Raw genomic sequence first — 20,658 nt, 5'->3', positions numbered from 1 at the left:
AAAAAAATGTTCAGAAGGAAAAAAAAGCAAGTCTGGTCTGTGTTGTAGACTGTGATAGTAAACTCTACCCAGGAGGGAAAAAAAAGGATTTTTGGAAGCGGGCTATTCTTTGTTTGATCATTTTCATACAGAGTAACAACTATGCCAAGTGTGTCCCTCTCAGTAACATATGAGGATGTCTGCAGAACCGTGAACATTAGTAGAGGTTAATAGGAATACAGGCCTTTTCTTCCCAGCTGTGGGAAATCAATCTCAGCAGTGTGATGAAGTTGCCTGCTTTTGCCTTTGAAGAATGTCGTACATGCATATGTTGTGTTACGCCTGCTGGTGGAGCTAAACTTCTGCTGTTTTCCCCCTTGTGTTCTTTCTTACATTGACTCTTGAATTCATATTGCTGTCACTGGAACTAAACACTTCAAAACGCTGTATAAAGGGGAATGTCTTCATTTGCCTTTAGATTGGAAACTTAGTTTTGGTTTTGATTGACTTTTAAATGGGGAAAAAAATGCTATGAGTTTACTAATATTCTGTTCAGATGTCTATTTGTGATTACTCTGAGAAGCCATGCAGCATTTTACTTTAAAGCTACAAAATGAAATGGGGATAACTAAGACTTTTATTGCGGAAATAATGCATATATGCATTACAAAGGCATGTTTGTAAATGACTGATCACAGAATTTGAGAAGAAAGCTGGCCATTGTCAAGACTGAACAAAAAATTGTGTAAAGTTACAGTCATTTGACTCTCTGTGCTTAATACTTAAATACCACCTGCTAACTGCTTTGCAGTCTTTGCTTCTGACTTTCAAGAATACACGTGCTTATCAAGTACCAAAAGAAAAATGATTATAACCTTTTCTTAGATGTGCTCAGAAATTAAAGAGAGTAAGGCAGGATTCACACAGGAAAGAACAGATAAGATGTTTTGGGATTGCCTTCATATATTTACTTAGATTTTAAAGTCCTCTTCATGTGTTTCAACTGTGTTTTTTAATCAGGAATATATGATTCTTGCCCCCCATAGTAAAGTATTACATTAAAAAAAACAAAAAAAAACCAAAAAAAACCCCTAAAGGTAGAAGACAGTAAAATAAAACTACTTAATAGAAAAGGCCTATACCCTTAACGAACAGGTAATTTTCTGTTTTGGAACCGCAGAAAATATTTTTGGTGAAATGATGATGCCTTGGTGAATAGTAATAATTAATAATATAGAAAGTTGTAAGTATTGTTAGTAAGAATTTGAAGAAGATGATGTACTGTGCTGCAAAAATGATTATATAATGGGAAATGACATACAGGTAATTAAGAAGAAACTCTGAAATAAGTTGAAATGTCTGTAAAGAGATTTATAATGTGTGACTTCTTTTAAACAACAGCTGAAGTCTGGGATAAGGAATTTGACCCTGTAATGGTAATACTTCGAACAGTTTACCGTAGAGATGTACAGTCTGCAATGGACAGATACACAGCCTTGTAAGTTGAATCAGTTTTAGAAATGTAATACCTTGTTGCTTATTGCACAACAGGATTTTTACTTGTTTTTCTTGTTTTTTGCTTTTGCACTAAAGAAATGTTAATGGTATTATCGATGTTTTCAGGCTCAACGTTTGTCTTTGAGTAAATAGCTCATGTATTTACACAGTATAAATTTATCCAGGGCTCTGGATAGCTTAGTCTATTACGCTTCCATAAATGTTTAATGCATTTCAAGTGACAAATTAGTAATGTCATTACGTATCTAATGTTTAACTAAAAGTTAGAGTTCAAAATAAGTTGTATCACTTAAAGAAAGGAGCCTTTTTGTTTTATTTAAATGTAGGTAAGTGAAGCATTAGTATTACAGTTTTTCTCCCTTTTGGAAGCAGCTGAGAGAGCTGGGCCTGTTCAGCCTGGTGAAGAGGAGATTCATGGGGGATGTGGTTAATACACACGCAAATGACTGAAAGAAGGATGAGCCAGGCTCTTCCCAGTGGTGCCCAGTGGCAGGACAAGAGGCAACGGCACTAACAGGAAGAAAAAAGCTCTGTGTGAATATTAGGAAACACTTTCATATTGTGTTGCTGATGGAGCACTGGCACGGGTTGCCCAGAGATGCTGTGGAGTCTCCTCTTTGGAGATCCTCCTTGGGATCTGCTCTGATCATCCCAACTTGAGAAGGGCTGTAGGACCAGATGGCCTGCCAACCTCAACCATCCTGTGATTTTATGATGTTCTGTCTATTGAGATGATGTTGAAGATAATGTATTCTTTTTAACGTGTTCACCCTTGACAAAAACCATGGAAGAATTCAATGAATTCTAATTTAACTACAGGAAAAGCTACTCAGAGACACCCTTGAAAGTTCTGAGATGCAAGAAAATTTGATCCTTATTCTGTCCCTTACATGCCATCCAGTAAAATTCTTATTCTTACAGATTTTACTTTACTTAACTTTATTTGGTTCTCTTTTATTTCATTCCTTGAGAGTAAAAATCAAGTTCAAAACATTCTTAAAATGTAAAATAATCCCCCGCCCCTTTGCTTATTGTTTTAAGTCAAAGGCTCATCATAAATGTGTACTGTAAGAGAAAGGTATCTCCACATTGAATTTAATGCTTAAGATATAGTTGGCTCTACCAACGCAGTCATATCTATGAAGGTAAAACCCTGTCTAGCGTTTCCTATTGTTGCCTGTAATCCAGTCCTACAGATGTGAATTTTCTGTTTGATGTCTGAGCAACATGCGGATTTTGGTGACGTGAAAGTTCTCCATCTCTTCAATGTGCATCTTAGAAAGAAAATGAAATTCTTAAATTCAGAGCAGTAATTAACAATTCATATAGCTTTATAAGTGTCATTTTGATCAGTGGTAATCTACAGAAAAATGGGACTGTGTGCTGTTTGTGTATACATTCTGATATTTGGAGTGTTGCTTAGAGAAATTAAATTGCTGAGAAATGGTTATCAATTCTGAAGTTGATCTGAACAAAGAGTGCAGTGTAGTTGTTTGTAACAGTCAGTTGTCTGCATCACTGCAGTGTTTAACACAAATCTAATGTGTTTCAACAGTTTAAAGCATAGTGGTAAATTTCCTGGGAACCCATGGCCTCCTTACAAGAAGAGAACACCGCTACATCCAAGTTACAAAGGTCTCGTAAAACTTTTACATTGCAAAACCTTGCACATTGTGCTGTTCACACTTCTTTACAAGGTACAGTCATAATTCTCATTAAGTCCAGTATTTTACTTTGAGGAATGCTTAGAATCATAGTTTTGTAGGCGTTTTGGAATAGTGAGTTTCAGATTTATATAGTGCTTTTATTTTATTCTCATGAGGAAATACTTTCAATTAGAATTCTTCTTGCTAGCTGAACTAAAAAACATTAAAACATCAAAATGACTGAGGTGGTTAAAATTTCCTTTTTACTGTATTAAATTCTTTTCATTAATTGGTTGTATGACTGCAGAGAGATTTCTTATTTCACATTTATTTTGTAGGTCTAGCATGATGATTATTTCATGAATGATTAGTTCATATATACATACTCCTTAGTCAGGTATCCAAGTACATGGGCAGTCCTTCTTTAAGGAATGCTATCTTAATCATCAGAGTTGCTGTTTGACTTGTTCCTTGTTGGTTTTGGATAGAATACTGGCTTGTATGGTGTCCTTTTGGCTCCTGCTGAAGAGCTGGATAGCAGCAGCAGCCTTTTTAAATGTGTGCAACCTTGATGGCCTTTCATCCAAAGTGGCAAATAAGTCTCAAATCTGCAGTCGGTTCTAATGTCACTTCCTGGAAATGTTCTGTCTTTGATAATGTTATAGTGCTTGTTTTTCAGGACTAATTCATGCCTTTAATTTTTCTTTTGATAGTTAGCTGTCCACTTTAAGAGAAATGCATTGTTTTTCAAGAGCACATTCATCAGAGGATGAGTCTTTGAGCCTTTCCTTGTACTTGGAAAGTGCTCTCAAGGCAATGTGCTGCAGAAGCAGATGAGGGACTATTAAAAAATGGTTTGATTGAGGCACATCAGTGATTTTCCTGAGCAGAATTTCCTTTTATGCTCTTACATATTCCCTGCTACCCTTAAGCTCTTTCGTTGTTTCACTGTTCAATTTTTGTCAAAAAGAAAATCTGTTAAATACAGCAGTAACTGTGTGGCATTCACAAACTTCCTATTCCTATTTCTTGTTTTACCTGATTTCTTTCTGTAATGAAGTATCTTATAAATTGACAGTATATCATTAGGATGAAAGAAAACTGAAGAATTTATCTGAATTCATTCAATAGATTTCACCTTTATGATAGAAAAGTATTTTTTCTCGAAAGCTGACAAATTAGTAGCTTCAGTAAGCAATAGCTTTTGCTGTGTTATGAGTGCAGTTTCAAAAATCTATGTGGAAAAATAAAATATCATGAATGTGATAAGACAAGACTTCTCAAGTGTTATGGTGGAACAAAAAGAAAACTTTAAATACTAAAGTTGGAGCTTAGCGTCTACCAAAAATACAGTAGGGTTGCAAGCGGTGTTCATATTGTTTTGCCTGCCTAATCTTTTCCTAGTAATTGGTACTCATATCTCATGACACAGCTCTTGAAAGCACAGTGATTTTATTAAAAATGAAGAAAATCACATATGTAGCTCAAAGCCTTTTGTAGTCTAAGTAACCTGGAGGGTTGTGCTGAAAGAAAACTTGTAGCCAGTTCTTCGTGTTTGTTCACGTGAGACTTAAGGTTTCTTTCTTTACCTCCCAATGTAAGTTATAGATGTCTGTCAAGCTTTTGGCAATTTCTGTTTTTTTGTGTTTTTTTTTTTTTTTTTGTAATTGAGATTGTGAGAATATGAAGGATTAAAAACCTTTTAAGATGTGATTATCTGTTTTTCTGCCTAGATATTAATGGATCATCAGAATTTGTCAGAACATGTCCTTTGCATGGTTTTGTATTTGATTGAACTGGGGTTGGAAAATTCTCCAGAACGAGAATCAGATGAAGAGGTGGTAAGATGTTTCATTTTAAAAAAAATCTCATTTAAAATTTTTTATTAAAAAAGGTATTGTCTAGTGATTCAACACAGATCAGTTATACATCCTTATTACTATTTGTAAATCAGTACTGGTAACTTGTTGGAAAAAAGAGTTGAATCTAAAACACAGTTTACTAAATTTTCAAATGAAACCATGATGAACACCGTCATTAGCAGTTAAACTTAGATTGCACAGCTTCTTATTGCCTTGTTTCTTTTGCTTTTGTTAGAGTAGCAATGATAACATGACATACATTTATTTATCGGAGTTGTAGTCCTCAAGATAGGCATCAGTCATTATTACAATTAAAAAGTTATATCAGCTTTTGTGAAGTACTTTTACCATAATGTTGATATCTTGTGGAGATGTGAAAATTTTCACAGTACAGTTATAAGTTACAATAATCTGTATAGCTTTTATGAGGAAATTTATACAACTTAATTTTTTTCTTCAGGAATCTACAGGTGGACAAGAGCGTTGCCATGACAGTTGGTTTCCAGGTAGTAACTTGGTTTCTAACATGCGGCACTTCATTAACTATGTCCGAGTAAGAGTACCGGAAACTGCTCCAGAAGTGAAGAAGGAACCACCTGCAAGTACCAGTTCAGATGGTTTAGCTTCATCACAAGTAAGTATATACAAATACTGTCTCTTTCCTATTGCTTGATGGTTTTGTTTGGTTGGTTTTGAGGTGGGAGGAGGGGGAGAGTTCTTACTGTTTTCATAAATTTCTTAGGATAATATATTTTTTATAGCAGAAGCTGTTTCAAGTATCTCCTTCCAAATGTTACAGTTAATTAATCTTTTTTGTCCTCAATCTACCAGAGTTCAAGGCGGAAGAGCCTTCAGAGAGAGGTAGATCTGTGTGCAGTTTGTTCTCCTAAGCAATTAACTAGCGACATGGCTTTAATCATGCTCACCTTAACATTCAGTGACATCTTCTAATTTTCCTGAATTTCCTTCTAATTTATATTGCAAAGACTCATGCTTTTTTCATATTTTTGATTTGTAGTCTTAGGTTATGGACTTGCAGCAAAGAACGGACCTTAATTTTTTAATACATATTTTGAAATTAAAACTTGATATCAAATGTAAAATGTCTTTGTTATCTTACTGCTTGAGCTTTGTGTTTAGGCCTGTTTTTTTTTTTTGTCTTGCCAAGATACTACTAACATTTAGTAATTTAGAGTACTTCTAGCTTTCTCAAATCTAGGTTAGTTTAAACTTAATTTGAAAGTGCATTTGAAACCAAGTAGTTTTGGTAGTATTTTTTTTGTTTTTACTTCTCTCTTTTTTTTGGGGCGGGGTGGGGGGGGGACGGGGACAAAATGAGTATTCAGGAAACATTTCTGCTATGGATTCAGTATATGCAGTTTGTTTCTGTGTTTCCTTAATCTGGGACTGACAGCAAGGAGAGCACAGAACAGGATTATCTGAGTGGGCTCATTCGTTAGTGTAACTGTACACGTTGGCACTGGATAGTGAGCTCTGCTTGCAAGTATTGGTTTGTGTCTTCTGCATCTCAGCTAATTCACACAGGACGGACAATGCCTGTGGGGATGTGTTGGGACCACCTGCTTGGGATTGAGTTACATTGTGCAACAGTGCACGATAGACTTGTATTAAAGAAATTTAAACTAACACAAAGATATGAAAATGACAGATATTCCTGAAAGAGCAGAAAATGTTGCTTGGAGATCAGCATTCTAAGTTTAACTGCAGCAAAGCTAGTTGTTAGGCTTTTTGGCATGGACGAAATTTCTTCTTGTACTTGGCTTTTTATGCAACTGTGTATACCAGGTTTGTATAAAAGTATGACATGCAGGGTTAATATTTTGGTATACCAAATTTGAATACAGTTTGGAAGAGAGAATCTTAAAATGTTTCATAGATTTCCTCCTAAATGAAAATATTTCTATAGTTTTATAAATGTATGTTGTTTATTTCTGAAAATGAAACATTGTAATTTATTTTATTTCCGCAAGAACTCGGGGACAGCTCAAGTGTTCAGTTTGGTTGCAGAACGTAGGAAAAAATTTCAGGAGATCATCAATCGGAACACCAGTGAAGCAAATCAGGTGGTTCGGCCCAAAGCATCAATGAAATGGTCAGCACCTGGTGCAACTCCACAGCTAACCACAGCCATTCTAGAAGTTAAAGAAAGTATGCTGTCTTTGTTGATCAAATTACACCACAAACTCTCAGGAAAACAAAACTCTTATTATCCTCCCTGGTTGGACGATGTGGATGTTTTAATCCACCCAGAAGTTCCAAGGTACTCTCATGGTGATGGAATGACAGCAGTAGAAAGAATTTTACTGAAAGCTGCTGTGCAGAGCAGACTGAATAAACGTATAATAGAAGAGATATGCAGAAAGGTGACGCCTCCTGTACCACCAAAAAAAATTAGTTCTGCAGAGAAGAAAACATTGGATAAAGAAGAAAGGTAACATTAATAACAAAACAGCGGGGTGGCAGTAGGGCAATATGTGTTCTGCATCTACAGATTGATCTCGTTCTCAGTAGTGCGAGGCTTATAGGCTTATTTACAAAAGGATGGGGATCAATGAATCAAATAACTTTCCTTACAGAAAAGGGTAAGGTTAATTCTTTCCCTTTAGAAAACAACATTTGTGATGATCTATGAATATGGATGAAATGTATGAAAATGAATGTTTTGATGTTCTTTGTTTTTGAGTGACTACCTTCCTGTCCTCAAATCCCTAAAGGCACTTGGGGACCTGTGACATTTATTGACAATGTCATAACTAAAATGACTTGATCTCATAGGCTAGCATTCCCTTTATATCGCCAGGCTGTAATTTTTACTTTTTCTTGATTTTTTTCTTAATTTTTCCCCAAGTCCAGTTTTATATTAATGAAGATCAAGCAGACGTAGCATTCAGTGGTGACCCTCTTGGGTTACTTTGACGTATAATGACAAATTTGGCATTGCTTATACAAGGAATTGTCACCATAGAAACCAAAATACAGAACTAGAAGAGAACTTGAGCTGCTTGCAGTATTTTTTCAATTGCAGTGTCATACCCCCATGGGCCATCATGGAAAATTACTGAGCTGTACTGAATCTGTCAGAGTTTGTTTATGTCTTCTTATTAAAGGCCTCTATTTACAGTCACTCTGCTTTCAGCTGAGGCATATATTGAGAAATTCCCAGGGGGAAATAAATAAAAACAGGCTTAACGAATGCCCTGATATGATCCTCAAAATAATGAATCTTAGGATTGTTGTAAATAGAAGTTATTTTGAGAAACGGTGGCTCTACAGTGTGACAGATAAATGGGCAGAGATGCTTGGATTTTTAAGGTGCCTTTAGGAAAACAAGTTAGAAGCTTTGACATACAGGGCACCGTAGGGTAACAAGTTGCATTAAATTTGCTGTTTTGAGCCTGTACAAGTCTGTTCCTGCGCCAAGCCAGTGAACAGTACTGTAGACTAAAGAAGACTCATATTAGGTGTGAAGTAATGTTTTCAAATTGCTCATTGGCTATTCTAATAATCTCTAACGAGGTGGAAAAAAAAAATTGTTGTTAATGCTAATGAACAGAGTTCATAGCTCTGGTAGAGCTTCCATACTTTCACTGGTTGGTGCTATGTAAAGCACTCACTGCATGCTCCATCTGGTGAGCAGCTATAGCGTGAGTTTGGTTGAGTTTTTCCCCACTTGAACTCTCCAATTCCCCTTATCTGTAAACTGTTGTCAGACTCAAGATCCCTTCCTGATACTTCCAGGAGAGGAAAATCTGGTAAATGTGCATGTTGTAGGGGGTAAAGGAATAGTGATGGATGTAAAAAGATAATGAAAATAGGCGTTGGTGAGCTCAGGAGTAAGGGGATTATACAGAAATAACTGAATGTAAATGGTACATCAAACATGATATTTTAAGAATGAAGTGTTTCTATAATAGAGAGATAAGGGCTTTCAAACTGGAAGCTATCTCAAACTTAAGAGAGAAAAACTGTTGATGGCCAGTATCTTGGGTGAAGGTTGGGGAGAGGATGCCAGTATGAGGAGTCTCAAATGGAGAGAGATTGTTCATAACTGTTTGTCTTGCCATCAGGCCTGGTACCAAAAAAGAATAAAAAAGCATACCACATTTGCAAATAATTGTTGAATTTGATTGGTTGTTCATGAGCACTTAGATTTCTGTGGTGCCAGGCATTTCACTCTGTTACTTTGCCTTTGCATAGTAGAAAGATAACTTTTGAGAATAAGGTCCTGGGTGGTGGAAGTGTTTTCTTTCATTTTGGTTGTTTTTAGTGATAGTCAGTCTTAATCTGTTAAAGATCCTCTGGAATTTTTTGGGGGCATTATTTTATGACTTCCTTTCAGACTTACGAGTTTTTGCTTGTTTATTTCTCACCAGAATCTACTTTTAGAGCAATAAATTCATTTTTTAATGCTTGAAAATTAATCTTTTATTTAGAGAACTTGAATTTTGAATGATATTTAAAGTGGTAATTGCAATCCGCCTGACATTATTTTTTCCCCTCTATTTGACACTTCTTTCTTTTCCGTTCCACATTTCCCCCACTCTCCCCTTTTTCTTTCACCCAGACGACAAAAGGCCAGAGAAAGGCAACAGAAATTGTTGGCTGAATTTGCCTCAAGGCAGAAAAGCTTCATGGAAACTGCAATGGATGTTGGTAAGTTTTCCTGTGCTTTCCAGCTCTTCATTTTTTTTTTTTAATTTTCATCTTAGTATTACTGTTTTACAGTTTAAAACAAACAAAAAACCCAGACATATTCCACCACTGTATCCACTTCTGTGCTAAATTTTTCTTAAGCTGCTTAAAGTCATGTTTTCTAGAACAGATAATATTGAACACATAATTGTGAAGGGATGGGATAAATGATCTTTAAAATATTTAAGAGCAACGCAGTATCTGTCATACGTATTCTTTTTTTTAACTTAGTATACAGTGGATGAAGTAATTAAATTGGTGTGATATGTTCTGAAGTATTTACTTTTTAAGATAAAGCTTTCCAAAACTAGTCTGTCTGTTGCAATTTTTTAATATGTAATTTAAGACTTCTGTAGAGCATCAAATTTTAAGAAGGTAAAGGCTTTTGCATTTTGAATTTGTGTATAGAATTGAGAAATGCACTGAGTGAACATGTGCATTTTCTGTTACTGTCTGTTTATGTTCTGTGACATCTGTACAACTGCATTGCCATTCAAGCTTGCCTGGATATAATTAAGTGAAATTTAGGAAGAGTTATGTTAATGAACTAGCATGGAACAGAATCCACTGTGCTGTCTGTAGCTGTTTGTAGGATAAACATAAGAAATGGAAAAATACATCCTGAAATGTCTTACTAAGGGCAGCAGATAGAAATACTTGAGAATATTCAGTCAGTCAAAAACGTGTTACAGGAGGCACTTTAGGCCACCTAGTCTGCTGGTATAGCTGCTTTTACATTTTTGTTTTGGGAGCGTTTGTCTCGGTGTGAAGCTGTGGTTTGCCTATTATCATGTGGAACTTTGTGCAAGAGATTTTGGAAACTGTGCTGCCCTTCAGGCTGAGCTTGCTAAGAACAAAAATAAATCCCTCTGCCTCAGGTTAATAGTAGCCTTTAAAAAATGCGGTGATATACGTAACAATCTGTGTAAGTTGTATAAATGTGAAATACAGTGATTCAAAGCTGCAAAACTGTTTAATCAACTGTAACTTAGTGCAAATATGTAGACCGGTCAATTTGTGAAGTGGCTGATGTGATTTTGTTTCTTTTCTGTGATGTTGAGTCTCAGCAGGGCCTCATTTTGTCCTTCAAGCTAATGCTCCTTAGCTAGTTTATAAAAAGAAGTGCAGAGTTTTAATGCAAGGTGACATATATTTCCTAACACTCAATCTTGTGAACCCAGATAGAAAAATAAATTAAGTACTGATCTCTGGAGAATAGATGTGCTGGGTCAGTACTGATGATATTAGCATGCTAATGGTTGCTTTGATGCCAGAGGGCCACTTTGACGCACAGCGTATACAGCAGGAAATATGTTGACTGAAGTCAGAGGTTGTAAATTATACGTATTGTGTTTAGACACCTTTACACAACCCTTTGGGTTTTGGGATTTGGCTGAGTAGGGGAAAGAGGGAGAATGAATCATGCCTTTAAACTAGGGAGAGTACAAAATGGGGGTGAAAAATCAGGCAGCGGTGTGTTCTGTGATGAAACTGAGGTTGTAGCAAACTGATTGGTACTGGCTAGAAGGTGGCAAATGCTGAGACTTGGTAACTTTGGGTCTTTTGCTCCTATTGGTACAAAAACTAAACCAAGAACTAAATAACTTTTTTTAAAACATGGGAATAGTAGAGTGCTTGGCACCACCTTGGGTTTCTGTCAGAGTTTAAATATTTTTATCCTTCAGTGATTTTTATCTTTGTTTGTATTTATCCTGATTTCCGAATTAATTTGCAGGGACAAAGAAAAGTCCTGGAACTGTAAGGCTGTGGGTTTTGTTATGACATAGGATGAACCTTGGGAGAAGAACGTGGTGAATGGATGTCAGTGCCACATGTCATTATCGTGCATTTCCCATTCGCTCCTCCTTCATGTGTATTGCCATCGTTAGGACAAGTGTGGGTGAAATCAATTAGATTAAAACTCTGACTCTCCAGAGGTTTAAGCTATGAGCATCTTTGGTTGTTTTCCAAAGAATGATTAACATAAAATACACTCTCTGTCTCATATGGCTGCTGCCCAGCTGGCAGGCTCAGGCCTAGCCCTGGAGGTGCGCTGGCCCTCCTCTCTCTCCCACCATGGAGCTCTGCCTCCTGAATCTTCAGAGTGGTGCTGAGCTGTCCTGGTTTGGCTGCTGGCAGCTTGCACTCACAGCTTCTGCAAAAATGATTGGAAAGGTGGTGGGATAATACTCCCCAAATATGTGTCTTTGCAAATAGTCTGTAAAGGATTCCTTCAACATTCGCTAAGGCAACATTGTTCTGGGACATAATGCACAAGTGCTGTTTTCATGGGAATACCTTACACAATCTCAGTGTCGGGAAAAAAAAATGGGGAGGGTTTGTGCTTCAGTTGAAGCAAGAGGAGGAGATGTAGATTATTCTTCACCTTTTAGCGGCAGCTGGTACAATCAAGATAGTGATGGTGATATTAGTTTTGTTTCAAAGCTAAACTAGAAGGAAGTTTGTTATATTGCAATAAAGTTCAGATATAATTATAAAACGACATTTAATAAAGTAATTGTTTTATTAAGCAGTCAAGAATTGCATTCTAGGAGCTTGGAAATTCTTTTTATTAGATTTATTGCTTTTATTCTGTGTTTCTGTGTTTTCCATATCTAATGGATAAAATAGCACTGCAACTTTGCTTTCTTTCAGTATCTCTGGGGGAAATTACTTGATTAGGAAGTCTTCCTTGGTGCTAGAAGTCTAGTTCCCGTGGAATTCTCTTGTTTGCTGGAGTGGCCTAGCGCTAGGTCTAAGTAGCTGGAAGGAAAAGTGCATTTGGTCACTGAGTTCTGAAATTAAATTGGCCTGATTTTTGATGCGCCTGTTGCGTGTAGTAGATAGAAGTGTGTATCAGGCATACTGAATTGGTTGGAAATACCTTTTAAATTTGAAGATCTGTATTTCTTTTCCTCAGGTTTAAAATGATGAATGAAACTTAAGAATGAATGGTATGTTTTCAGTAAAATGTTAACTTGTTTTAAGGACTTCTGCTGAATTGTTCCAAATCAGTTTATAGGAGAATAATACAGTGTGGCACTTACTGAAATAGTGAGTGAATGCCTATTATGTGTTTCATTTATGACATTTTAGAAATTGATAAAAAATGAAAGGCAACAGTTCTAAGGTCATTCTCATGTTGTGTAATTCTGACATACAGGTATATGTGAGTATGTTTTACACAATTATGACATGATGTTAATTATGAAAAATAGCTTTAGTATTTCCTTCCTCCTGTGTTTCAATTGCTGCTAGGTTTTTTGGTTGCTTGGACTTGAGCAATAAAAAATGTTTCAGTTGATGGGCTCTGCTTTTTCGGTCAGTGTCATTTGCCTGCCACTAGATGGTGATAGATGTGTGTACAATGTTAACAGCTGTAGGTCAAGGAAGATTGTTGTTCATTTTCATTCATATGACCCTCAATAACTGACTCAGAAATCCAGACATGCTAAAACAATGTAATTTTGATGCTGCTCTGTGAGGGAGAACGTTGGAGTTTTCATAGCAAAAGAAAAAAAAAAAAAGAAGCTTGCCTCTTCTGCTGAGCTTACAATGGGCTTTCAGAAGAGAGCATTCCTAAAAGCTGTTCTGCATGAGAGCTGTTGATAGACTGAAGGTTTTTGGGTTCTCTGTCCAGCACCTTGGCCTCCTTAAGGAGATGAAGCGCATGGCTGAAGGCTAGCAGGCAGTGTTCGGGAAACTTACTAGGTGAGAACAGAAAGCATGCACCCTCATATTCTAGGTCAAGAGGCTTGACAGCATGTGTTCCTGAGCAGTTAGGAGAGAATCATTTAGTCCTAAGGTGCTTTTCTTCCAAACAAAAAAATAATTCTTAGGTTTATTTCTAGATATTTTCAGTGGAGACCATCTCAAGCAGATTTTGGCACATCATGTTTGTACATGGTCTGCAGAAATGACTTTTCTACTTTTCTCTGTCCATGCATGAAATTTCACTTGAATTTAGCTTAAGAAATTAGGAATGTGTGAGAACTGTTAAGTAAAGAATTTTCATTGCATCTTCAAATAAAATCTGCCTCCACTTAACTTTTGACGTTGGCATAATCTGATGCAATACAGCCCTGCAAGACCTGTGGTAACTGACTGCTTTGATTGGGGCAGTAGCAGTAGAGGATCCCCAGAGGTCCCTGCCAACCTTGGCCCTTTTGTGATATCAAACCAGCTGTACAAATGTCATAAAATTCCTTCTGTTTTGGTTAACACTGTACCCTCCCTCACCTCCAAAACCCATTACCGTTGCTTGTCACGTGGGCTAAGTTGCATCACTAGCGATTGCTTCAGTGCTTTGAAGCTGATATTTAGCCTTGTATGTTTGTCTGTGCCCCTAGGAAATTACGATGTAGATCACTGGAAAAACACACAATTTTTAGATAGCAAATCTTAAATTATCCATTATCTTATATAGCATAGCAACTTATTACTTTGTTAATGCATCCCAAATTTTTGAAGACTGTCCAGGTTTCATAAAAAAAAAAAGAAAAATAATTTTATTGTGTTTCCTTAAGCTATGTTTATCTTTCAAAATGACTGCATTACGTACTGATTGTTGATAAGACCTAACTTACTGTTTTGTTAAAGTTGTAAAATTATTTTAACTCGGGACTGTATGTGTAATATAGAAGACCAATGTGGAGAAGTGTCACGTTGATTTATTTTTAGAGATATAAATTTGTATGAATAAGCAATTTATATAAGTTATGCGTAAACACATATAGTATGTGTATAATATATATAAAGTACATATATAAAAATAGTTAGGTACTTAAAGATTAATATAAATGTTGGGACATGTACTCTTGGTTCTTGTGCAAGTTATAGGGTATACACTGAAGGCATCTCCATCTTTAGGTTGGTTGTCTTTTTGGAAGTCACTTGACATGTTTACTTTACTTTGCACTCCCAATTTGGCACTTAGAATTGATGACACAATCTGCATGTGAGTTTAATTCATTCATTCATCCATTTAATTCATTCCTGTTGTCTCTGCATCTTTAAAATTATTTGTTTCTCTAGAATTACTCTGACAATAATTAGAAGGAAATAGTTATGAGCATCTCTAGTTTTAGTAGAGATTCTGTATTTATTTACCCTTCATCTCTATGCATTCAGAGTTTTTGGGATAGTATCTAATAGAATAGAAGTTGCGTCTCAGCTTTATAGATGTTTTGAAAAGACAAAGTTTAATACAAAAGTTGAACTAAGCATTTAATTTGACTGGAAATAGTTTTGAATATGGGAAAACATATACTTCCCTGTGTAGGTGTTTTTCTACTTGAAAGAGCAAGATTTGTTTCAAGTAGCCTTCAATATTTTTGTTCTAAATTTAACTGAAGAAATAATTCTAGTGTGTTCTTCACTACATCAGTGCAAGTGCAATTGGATTTCTTTCCCTTGGTTTTCTTATCCCTTTTTAGAATCGCCAGATGCTGATATTGCCATGGAGATAGCTACATCAGAACAGCATGTTTCTGAGGCAATATATGATTGTGTTATTTGTGGACAAAGTGGTCCTTCTACTGAAGACAGACCTACAGGGCTAGTTGTACTATTACAAGCATCTTCAGGTATGAACATGTGACTTGTTAGATAAACAGTGATTCTACAGCTTTTATAATGAATGCATAAATATTGTTGAATTTCATGAAGTGTGGAAAGACAATGAAAGTCTTTTTTTTTTTTTTTTTGAGGATACTGGGAAATCTTAAATGTTTGGAACAGTGAACAGTTTTAATTCCTTCATAATTTCTACAAACCCAGCAGTATATATAGAAAATAAGTTGTAGAAGAAAGAGAAAAGAAAACAGCTGTGTGTGTATACGCAATTCCAGTGCAAAAGCACTGCTTTCAGCACTTAGGTTTTAGTAATTTTTTTTACTGTTTTATTTCAACAGAACACATTGTAGATATAAGCTGGAATATTCCTGCTTGTTTCCTTCATTCTTTGGTATATTGTTATTCATTGCATTCTTTATTGCTTTTATTCTGTATACAGTGTTGGGTCAATGCCGCAATAGCACTGAGCCAAAGAAACTGCCAACTACTGAGGAGGAGCAGATATACCCTTGGGATACCTGTGCAGCACTGCATGATGTGAGGCTTACAACTTTACAGCGATACTTTAAAGATGTAAGTATTTCATTTGAACAAAACTACCACTTAAGAAGTGAGTTGTGTGAAAAGGTAAATGAAATTACAACAGAGCCCTCCTCGTAGCTTCATTTATACACTTAGTAAACTCTTTGTCCTGTTGCAGTAGTTCATGTTTACGTTTGATAGGGTCCTTATTTTCGTATGTCTGGCCTTCCACTGTGTTTTAGGTGTAGGTAACTACCATATCTACAGGATGTATATTTATTAAATATCTCAGCAGATACTGTCTAGAAGAGAATACTTTACATTTTAGTGTGACCACATATTTGAGATGTGTTTTTGCTATATTAAGTATTATTTTCAAAACACCAGCTTTCTTGTGGGCATTCCGTGAACCCAATCAAGGAATTACTTTGGTTAAAAGTAGTTCAGCAGGAGAGAGGAAATCGAAAGAGCAGTTTTGACCTGTAATAACTTTTTAACCACCACAGAGAAAGTAAAGATGAGTGAATGGAAAGGAGGGGCCAGCAAAAGAAAGTTCTCTTCTGCTATATCCTGAATGCTGCACAAAATTCCAGAAGATCAGATTTGCATTTGTTGATAGGTTATTGTCTGTTTTGAAGTCTATAAGCTGTTCCAAAGAGAGTTCTGCTTTGCTTCATGAGGCTAAAAGCAGTACATTACATCTTCTCATATTTAATTTTGAGAGATAATTCTTGTTACTTAACAGGACTTGTTCACTCTAAGACCTTTATGAAATGCTACCTGTTATTTTCCCTGCTACTGCATAAAACAGCTGTGTAAGACTATGTAAATCTGTTCTGAGAAATCATTCTGGAGGAGAAGATGTATCCTATGACATGGCAACTCTTGGGCAGATCTAACCAAATAACCAGTATTTGGAAGCTTAGATACTGGCTATAAAGAGAAAAAAATGGTATTTTTTTTAGGCATGTTAGCTAGCTCTCTCATAGTCTCTCATCCACAGATAAATGAAACACGTCATTTTTTTCTTTTCGCATTGGTGGCTTTAGACAGTGTTTCTATGAATCTGTCCTTCAGTTAACTAAGGATACTTCCCTTAAAAGAAAGAAATAAAGTAGCACACTTTGTATAAAATCTCAGTTTCTCATGCTGAGAAAGATTGTCAAGCGTGTCAGTAGTGTACACCTGTTTATTTCCTATTGCTAATGAAAGTTATTTCCTACTGAAGTGATTATAAGTATAGAATTAATATTATAACCTTATTTTTACATCTGTCTACTGGAAAGGGAAGACATTCCAAGCAAACTGTTATGCAAACTTTGATTTCACTGCAGTGTATTTTTCCACTTCTGTGCAGTAACTCTACCAACAGACTAGTCTAAAATATGCTATAATGCAGTGAGCAAATGCATCCTGCTTTCAAAAATCTCAGTCATTAACGTTAGTTGAATTAAGCTCTTTCTAATTTCAAGTTTCTAAGTCAGTACCGTGCTAAAATATGTCTCTGCATGAAAGAACTAATCCTTAAATTACTTTTGGCATAAAAATGGAAACATCTGATAGTGCCTTGAGTGACTTGTTCAGCTGAGCTAAGCGTTAAAAGTCCTTTGTTTATCAACTGTGTCCTTCTCAGTGAGTGTCCTTCCTCTAACAACAGATTTCAGGAGGCAAGAAAATTTTGCTCAGATAGGAATATTTTTAGTTATGAAACATGTTATAGTTTATTCTACTTACAAAGGGAAAAAAAGTAGCAAAAAAATGAGTTCTACGTACAGACAAAGTAATTTCATTAAGGGTCAGGCAGTCAAGGTTTCCCTGATGTTGAGGAATCTGCTGTTTCCTACTAGATATGAATCTTAGAAATGGGAAAAGATGCAGTAGAATTTAAGCTGTCTAAATGTGTCCTTAAATAAACAAATGCCACCAAGCAGCCTTATTAATTCCATGTGATAGTGCTTGCCCTAGTTGCAGCATTTGTCCTGTGGGGCTTATCCAGGTATGTCTGTTGGCCATGCCTGGCTCATAGTACCATCTGCCTACTAAATCAGATGGGAGCTAGGAAAAAGCTTTTCTTGGCGATATGAATATCAAATCTGTGCAGGGTAAATAGGAGTACACCTTATAGTGTAGCTGGAATTTGTAGCGTCAGCTCATATTTAGGAAAAACGATGCTAGGAGATGGTAGGGCATCCTTAGAAAATACGCATTGGTTATTTGTTGTACCTGGTTTTGTATCATTCATTAAAGACCATTTTGGGGTGAGTCTATGCTAAAAATTGCTTTGCAATAGCAGTAGCTGTAAATATTTTTCTGTTGTTTAAATGTATAATTAGAATGTAAATTTCAATCTGTGTATGAAATTACTAACTGGAGAAACAGGGATTAATTATAGTCAATAATTAGGTTGACTATAGCTATATAGTCTGCAAGCATATTTTCAAGAATTCCTTATTGTAAGCTTGCGACTGGTGACTGTTTTTTCAGTTCATTACTTTTTCAAAAGCTACCAATTGTTTAACTGTTTAGGTTTGACATATTGGCTGTTAAGTGCAGTATTTGAGTAAGGCCCGTGTTTTCAAAACATTCCTAGTATAAAACTTAATTCACTGAACCTAGTAATATGTGATTGTTTGGCTTTATGTTGCATTATTGACAATGTTGTTCAACAAGTCATTAAAAAAAGCACATTGGATTTTAATAATAGATTGGCTTTTAATTGTATAACTTATTAAATTAGTTACATTTTATTTAGTTTTCTATATATCGTAGGTGCGGGTTACCCTTGTACATAAGAAAGATAAACTTGTATTACTGGAATAGATGGTAGAGGTATAGAGCTGTTCTCGTAATGTACTGGATGAAATTCTTTATAGAGGTCATTGTCTTAAGTGATAAGAACTACAGAAATGTAACTGAAGTGATGAGCTCTGTTGGAAAGAATAACGTAATGGCAGATATGTAAGTTAGTATAAGTAAATACTTTATATAAAAAAATATATATATATTATTTCCTTTGCATATATCTTTAGATAGGTTTTTATTTGCATGTGGTGTTGTTTTTTAACCTTAAAATGAGCTGTGATAAATACCTTTATAACCGTTATATGTGTTTATCTTTCTGGGGTTTTGGTTTTGTTTTTTTTTTTTTTTTTTTTTTTAGAGTTCCTGCCTGCAGGCAGTCTCAATAGGCTGGGAAGGAGGTGTTTATGTACAAACCTGTGGTCACACTTTACACATTGATTGTCATAAATCTTACATGGAATCTTTACGGGTAAGTAAAACTAAAGATTGTCTTTTTCATTTGGATCTGTACTATTCTCAATAAATTCAATTGGATTTATGCTGTCCAATTCAGAGAAAAATGATTTGGTACTTATGCTTTGCATCAATGGACAAGTTGTTTTTATTACCATACCAAACGATGGATTTCTTACTACGCCTTGAAGTTACTAACAAAAGTACTTTGTTTTACGTTATTTAGGTATATCAAGAAAAAATGCTTGACTGAAGTAATACCGTCATTAAAAAATGAAATCAGTGTTGTTTGTTTTCTTCTGGCATATATGTTCACTTAAAGCATTTCTCACGTTTACTTTTGTTTCTGTTGTATATATTCCTATTTTGATGTTTAGTGTGCAGTAGATATTACCAAGGAATTGAAGAAAAAAGATGTATTTCAAAAGCATAAATTCAGTTAATTTCAAAATTGAATTTTCGTATTAGAAAAGTTAGGTTTTCTTACATTATATAAGATATGTTATTTATATGCATGCAGTTTGGAGAAATGAGTTAAAATAGCTTAACACTTAGATTTTTTTTTTTTTCTCTCATTGAATGCCATTAGGAAATAACTCCTATTTGTATGACATTAAGACAGTTTGTTAGTCAAACCTCAGAAGTTGCTTGGAACAGACATCCATATTTTTGTATGATCTGCGAAAATGGGATGGTGTTTCTATTAATGTTGCTGGGCTCTTTTTGCAGCCCAATTGCAGATCTTCTTAGTGGCACTGTAGAATGTTACTAAAAGCAGAGCAGTGGTAGGAAGTCATCAGATTAAGCAATTACTTATTTCTGTTTTGTTTTTTTTTTAGTGCAATAAGGTAGTAAATTATGATCTTTTCAGTATGGAACGGCTTTCTGATTGATATTTAATTCATGAAGTAATTCCTTAGTTTTATTCTGTTCATAACTTTTCTCAAAACAGAAACAAACAAAGTTTATGACAATGTTCTGTAGTTAACCATCAGCATTGTTCATCACGTGAAATTTACCTTTCGAGGAGCTGGAGGCTGGGCCATAATGATTTGTTCTTTTAACTGTAAAGATACCTCTGGGGGTAATTGTGTCATCAAGGTAAATAAGTAAAATCTGGACTTCCACTGTGGAATCTCACTTCACAGAATTTTAGAAAAGTAACATTTTTCATTGTATAGATACTGGATTTCCTTTCCTGGTGGCTTCTTACCTAAACACCAAATAAATTATTACTCCATCTCATTCTATTCTTCAAGATTTCTAGAGTATTTAAGTGAACTTTTCAGCCTAGTTTCTGTTGTGGCTAGCTGGATTAGCGCATAATAATTTTGGCTATTTGTAGCATTCCTAGTACCAAAATAATTTATAGAGTTCATGTTTATGTGGATAAACACAATCAGAGATCAACATCCAGAAATGTATGTATAAGTTTACCAGAATGCCTTAGCACTGGGGCTAATTGCTTGATATTTAAATTATAGTTGGACTTGATTTAGCTCTTCTCTTCTGCCAAGGGTGGGAAGCCTTCCGGGCAATTCACAGTGCTGAAACAATATAATTTGTCAGCAGCACGAGTATTCTGAAGG

The 20,658-nt window shown here is 35.5% G+C and overlaps 1 protein-coding gene across 7 annotated transcripts in view; it reads left to right on the top strand.

Moving 5' to 3' along the window:
* Positions 1–20,658, top strand: part of UBR3 (ubiquitin protein ligase E3 component n-recognin 3 (putative)) — a 102,014-nt gene that overhangs the window by 41,608 nt on the left and 39,748 nt on the right. For 4 of the 7 annotated variants that reach the window (XM_021399365.1, XM_021399361.1, XM_021399362.1 and 1 more), the window contains exons 19-27: positions 1,381–1,477; positions 3,053–3,194; positions 4,877–4,981; positions 5,466–5,639; positions 6,997–7,457; positions 9,591–9,679; positions 15,154–15,303; positions 15,732–15,865; positions 18,975–19,085. In XM_021399365.1, coding sequence (XP_021255040.1) covers positions 1,381–1,477; positions 3,053–3,194; positions 4,877–4,981; positions 5,466–5,639; positions 6,997–7,457; positions 9,591–9,679; positions 15,154–15,303; positions 15,732–15,865; positions 18,975–19,085 — 1,463 coding nt within the window. Of the gene's footprint in view, positions 1–1,380; positions 1,478–3,052; positions 3,195–4,876; positions 4,985–5,465; positions 5,640–6,996; positions 7,458–9,590; positions 9,680–15,153; positions 15,304–15,731; positions 15,866–18,974; positions 19,086–20,658 lie in introns of all 7 variants that reach the window. The other 3 variants (XM_021399360.1, XM_021399359.1, XM_021399357.1) reach the window with 1 other exon arrangement.

The sequence above is a fragment of the Numida meleagris genome, chromosome 5 (genome assembly GCF_002078875.1).
Source record: "Numida meleagris isolate 19003 breed g44 Domestic line chromosome 5, NumMel1.0, whole genome shotgun sequence".
In the NCBI taxonomy this organism is placed as follows: domain Eukaryota; kingdom Metazoa; phylum Chordata; class Aves; order Galliformes; family Numididae; genus Numida; species Numida meleagris.
Note: the sequence above shows the minus strand (reverse complement) of the source record. Positions and strands in the feature narration are given on the sequence as shown.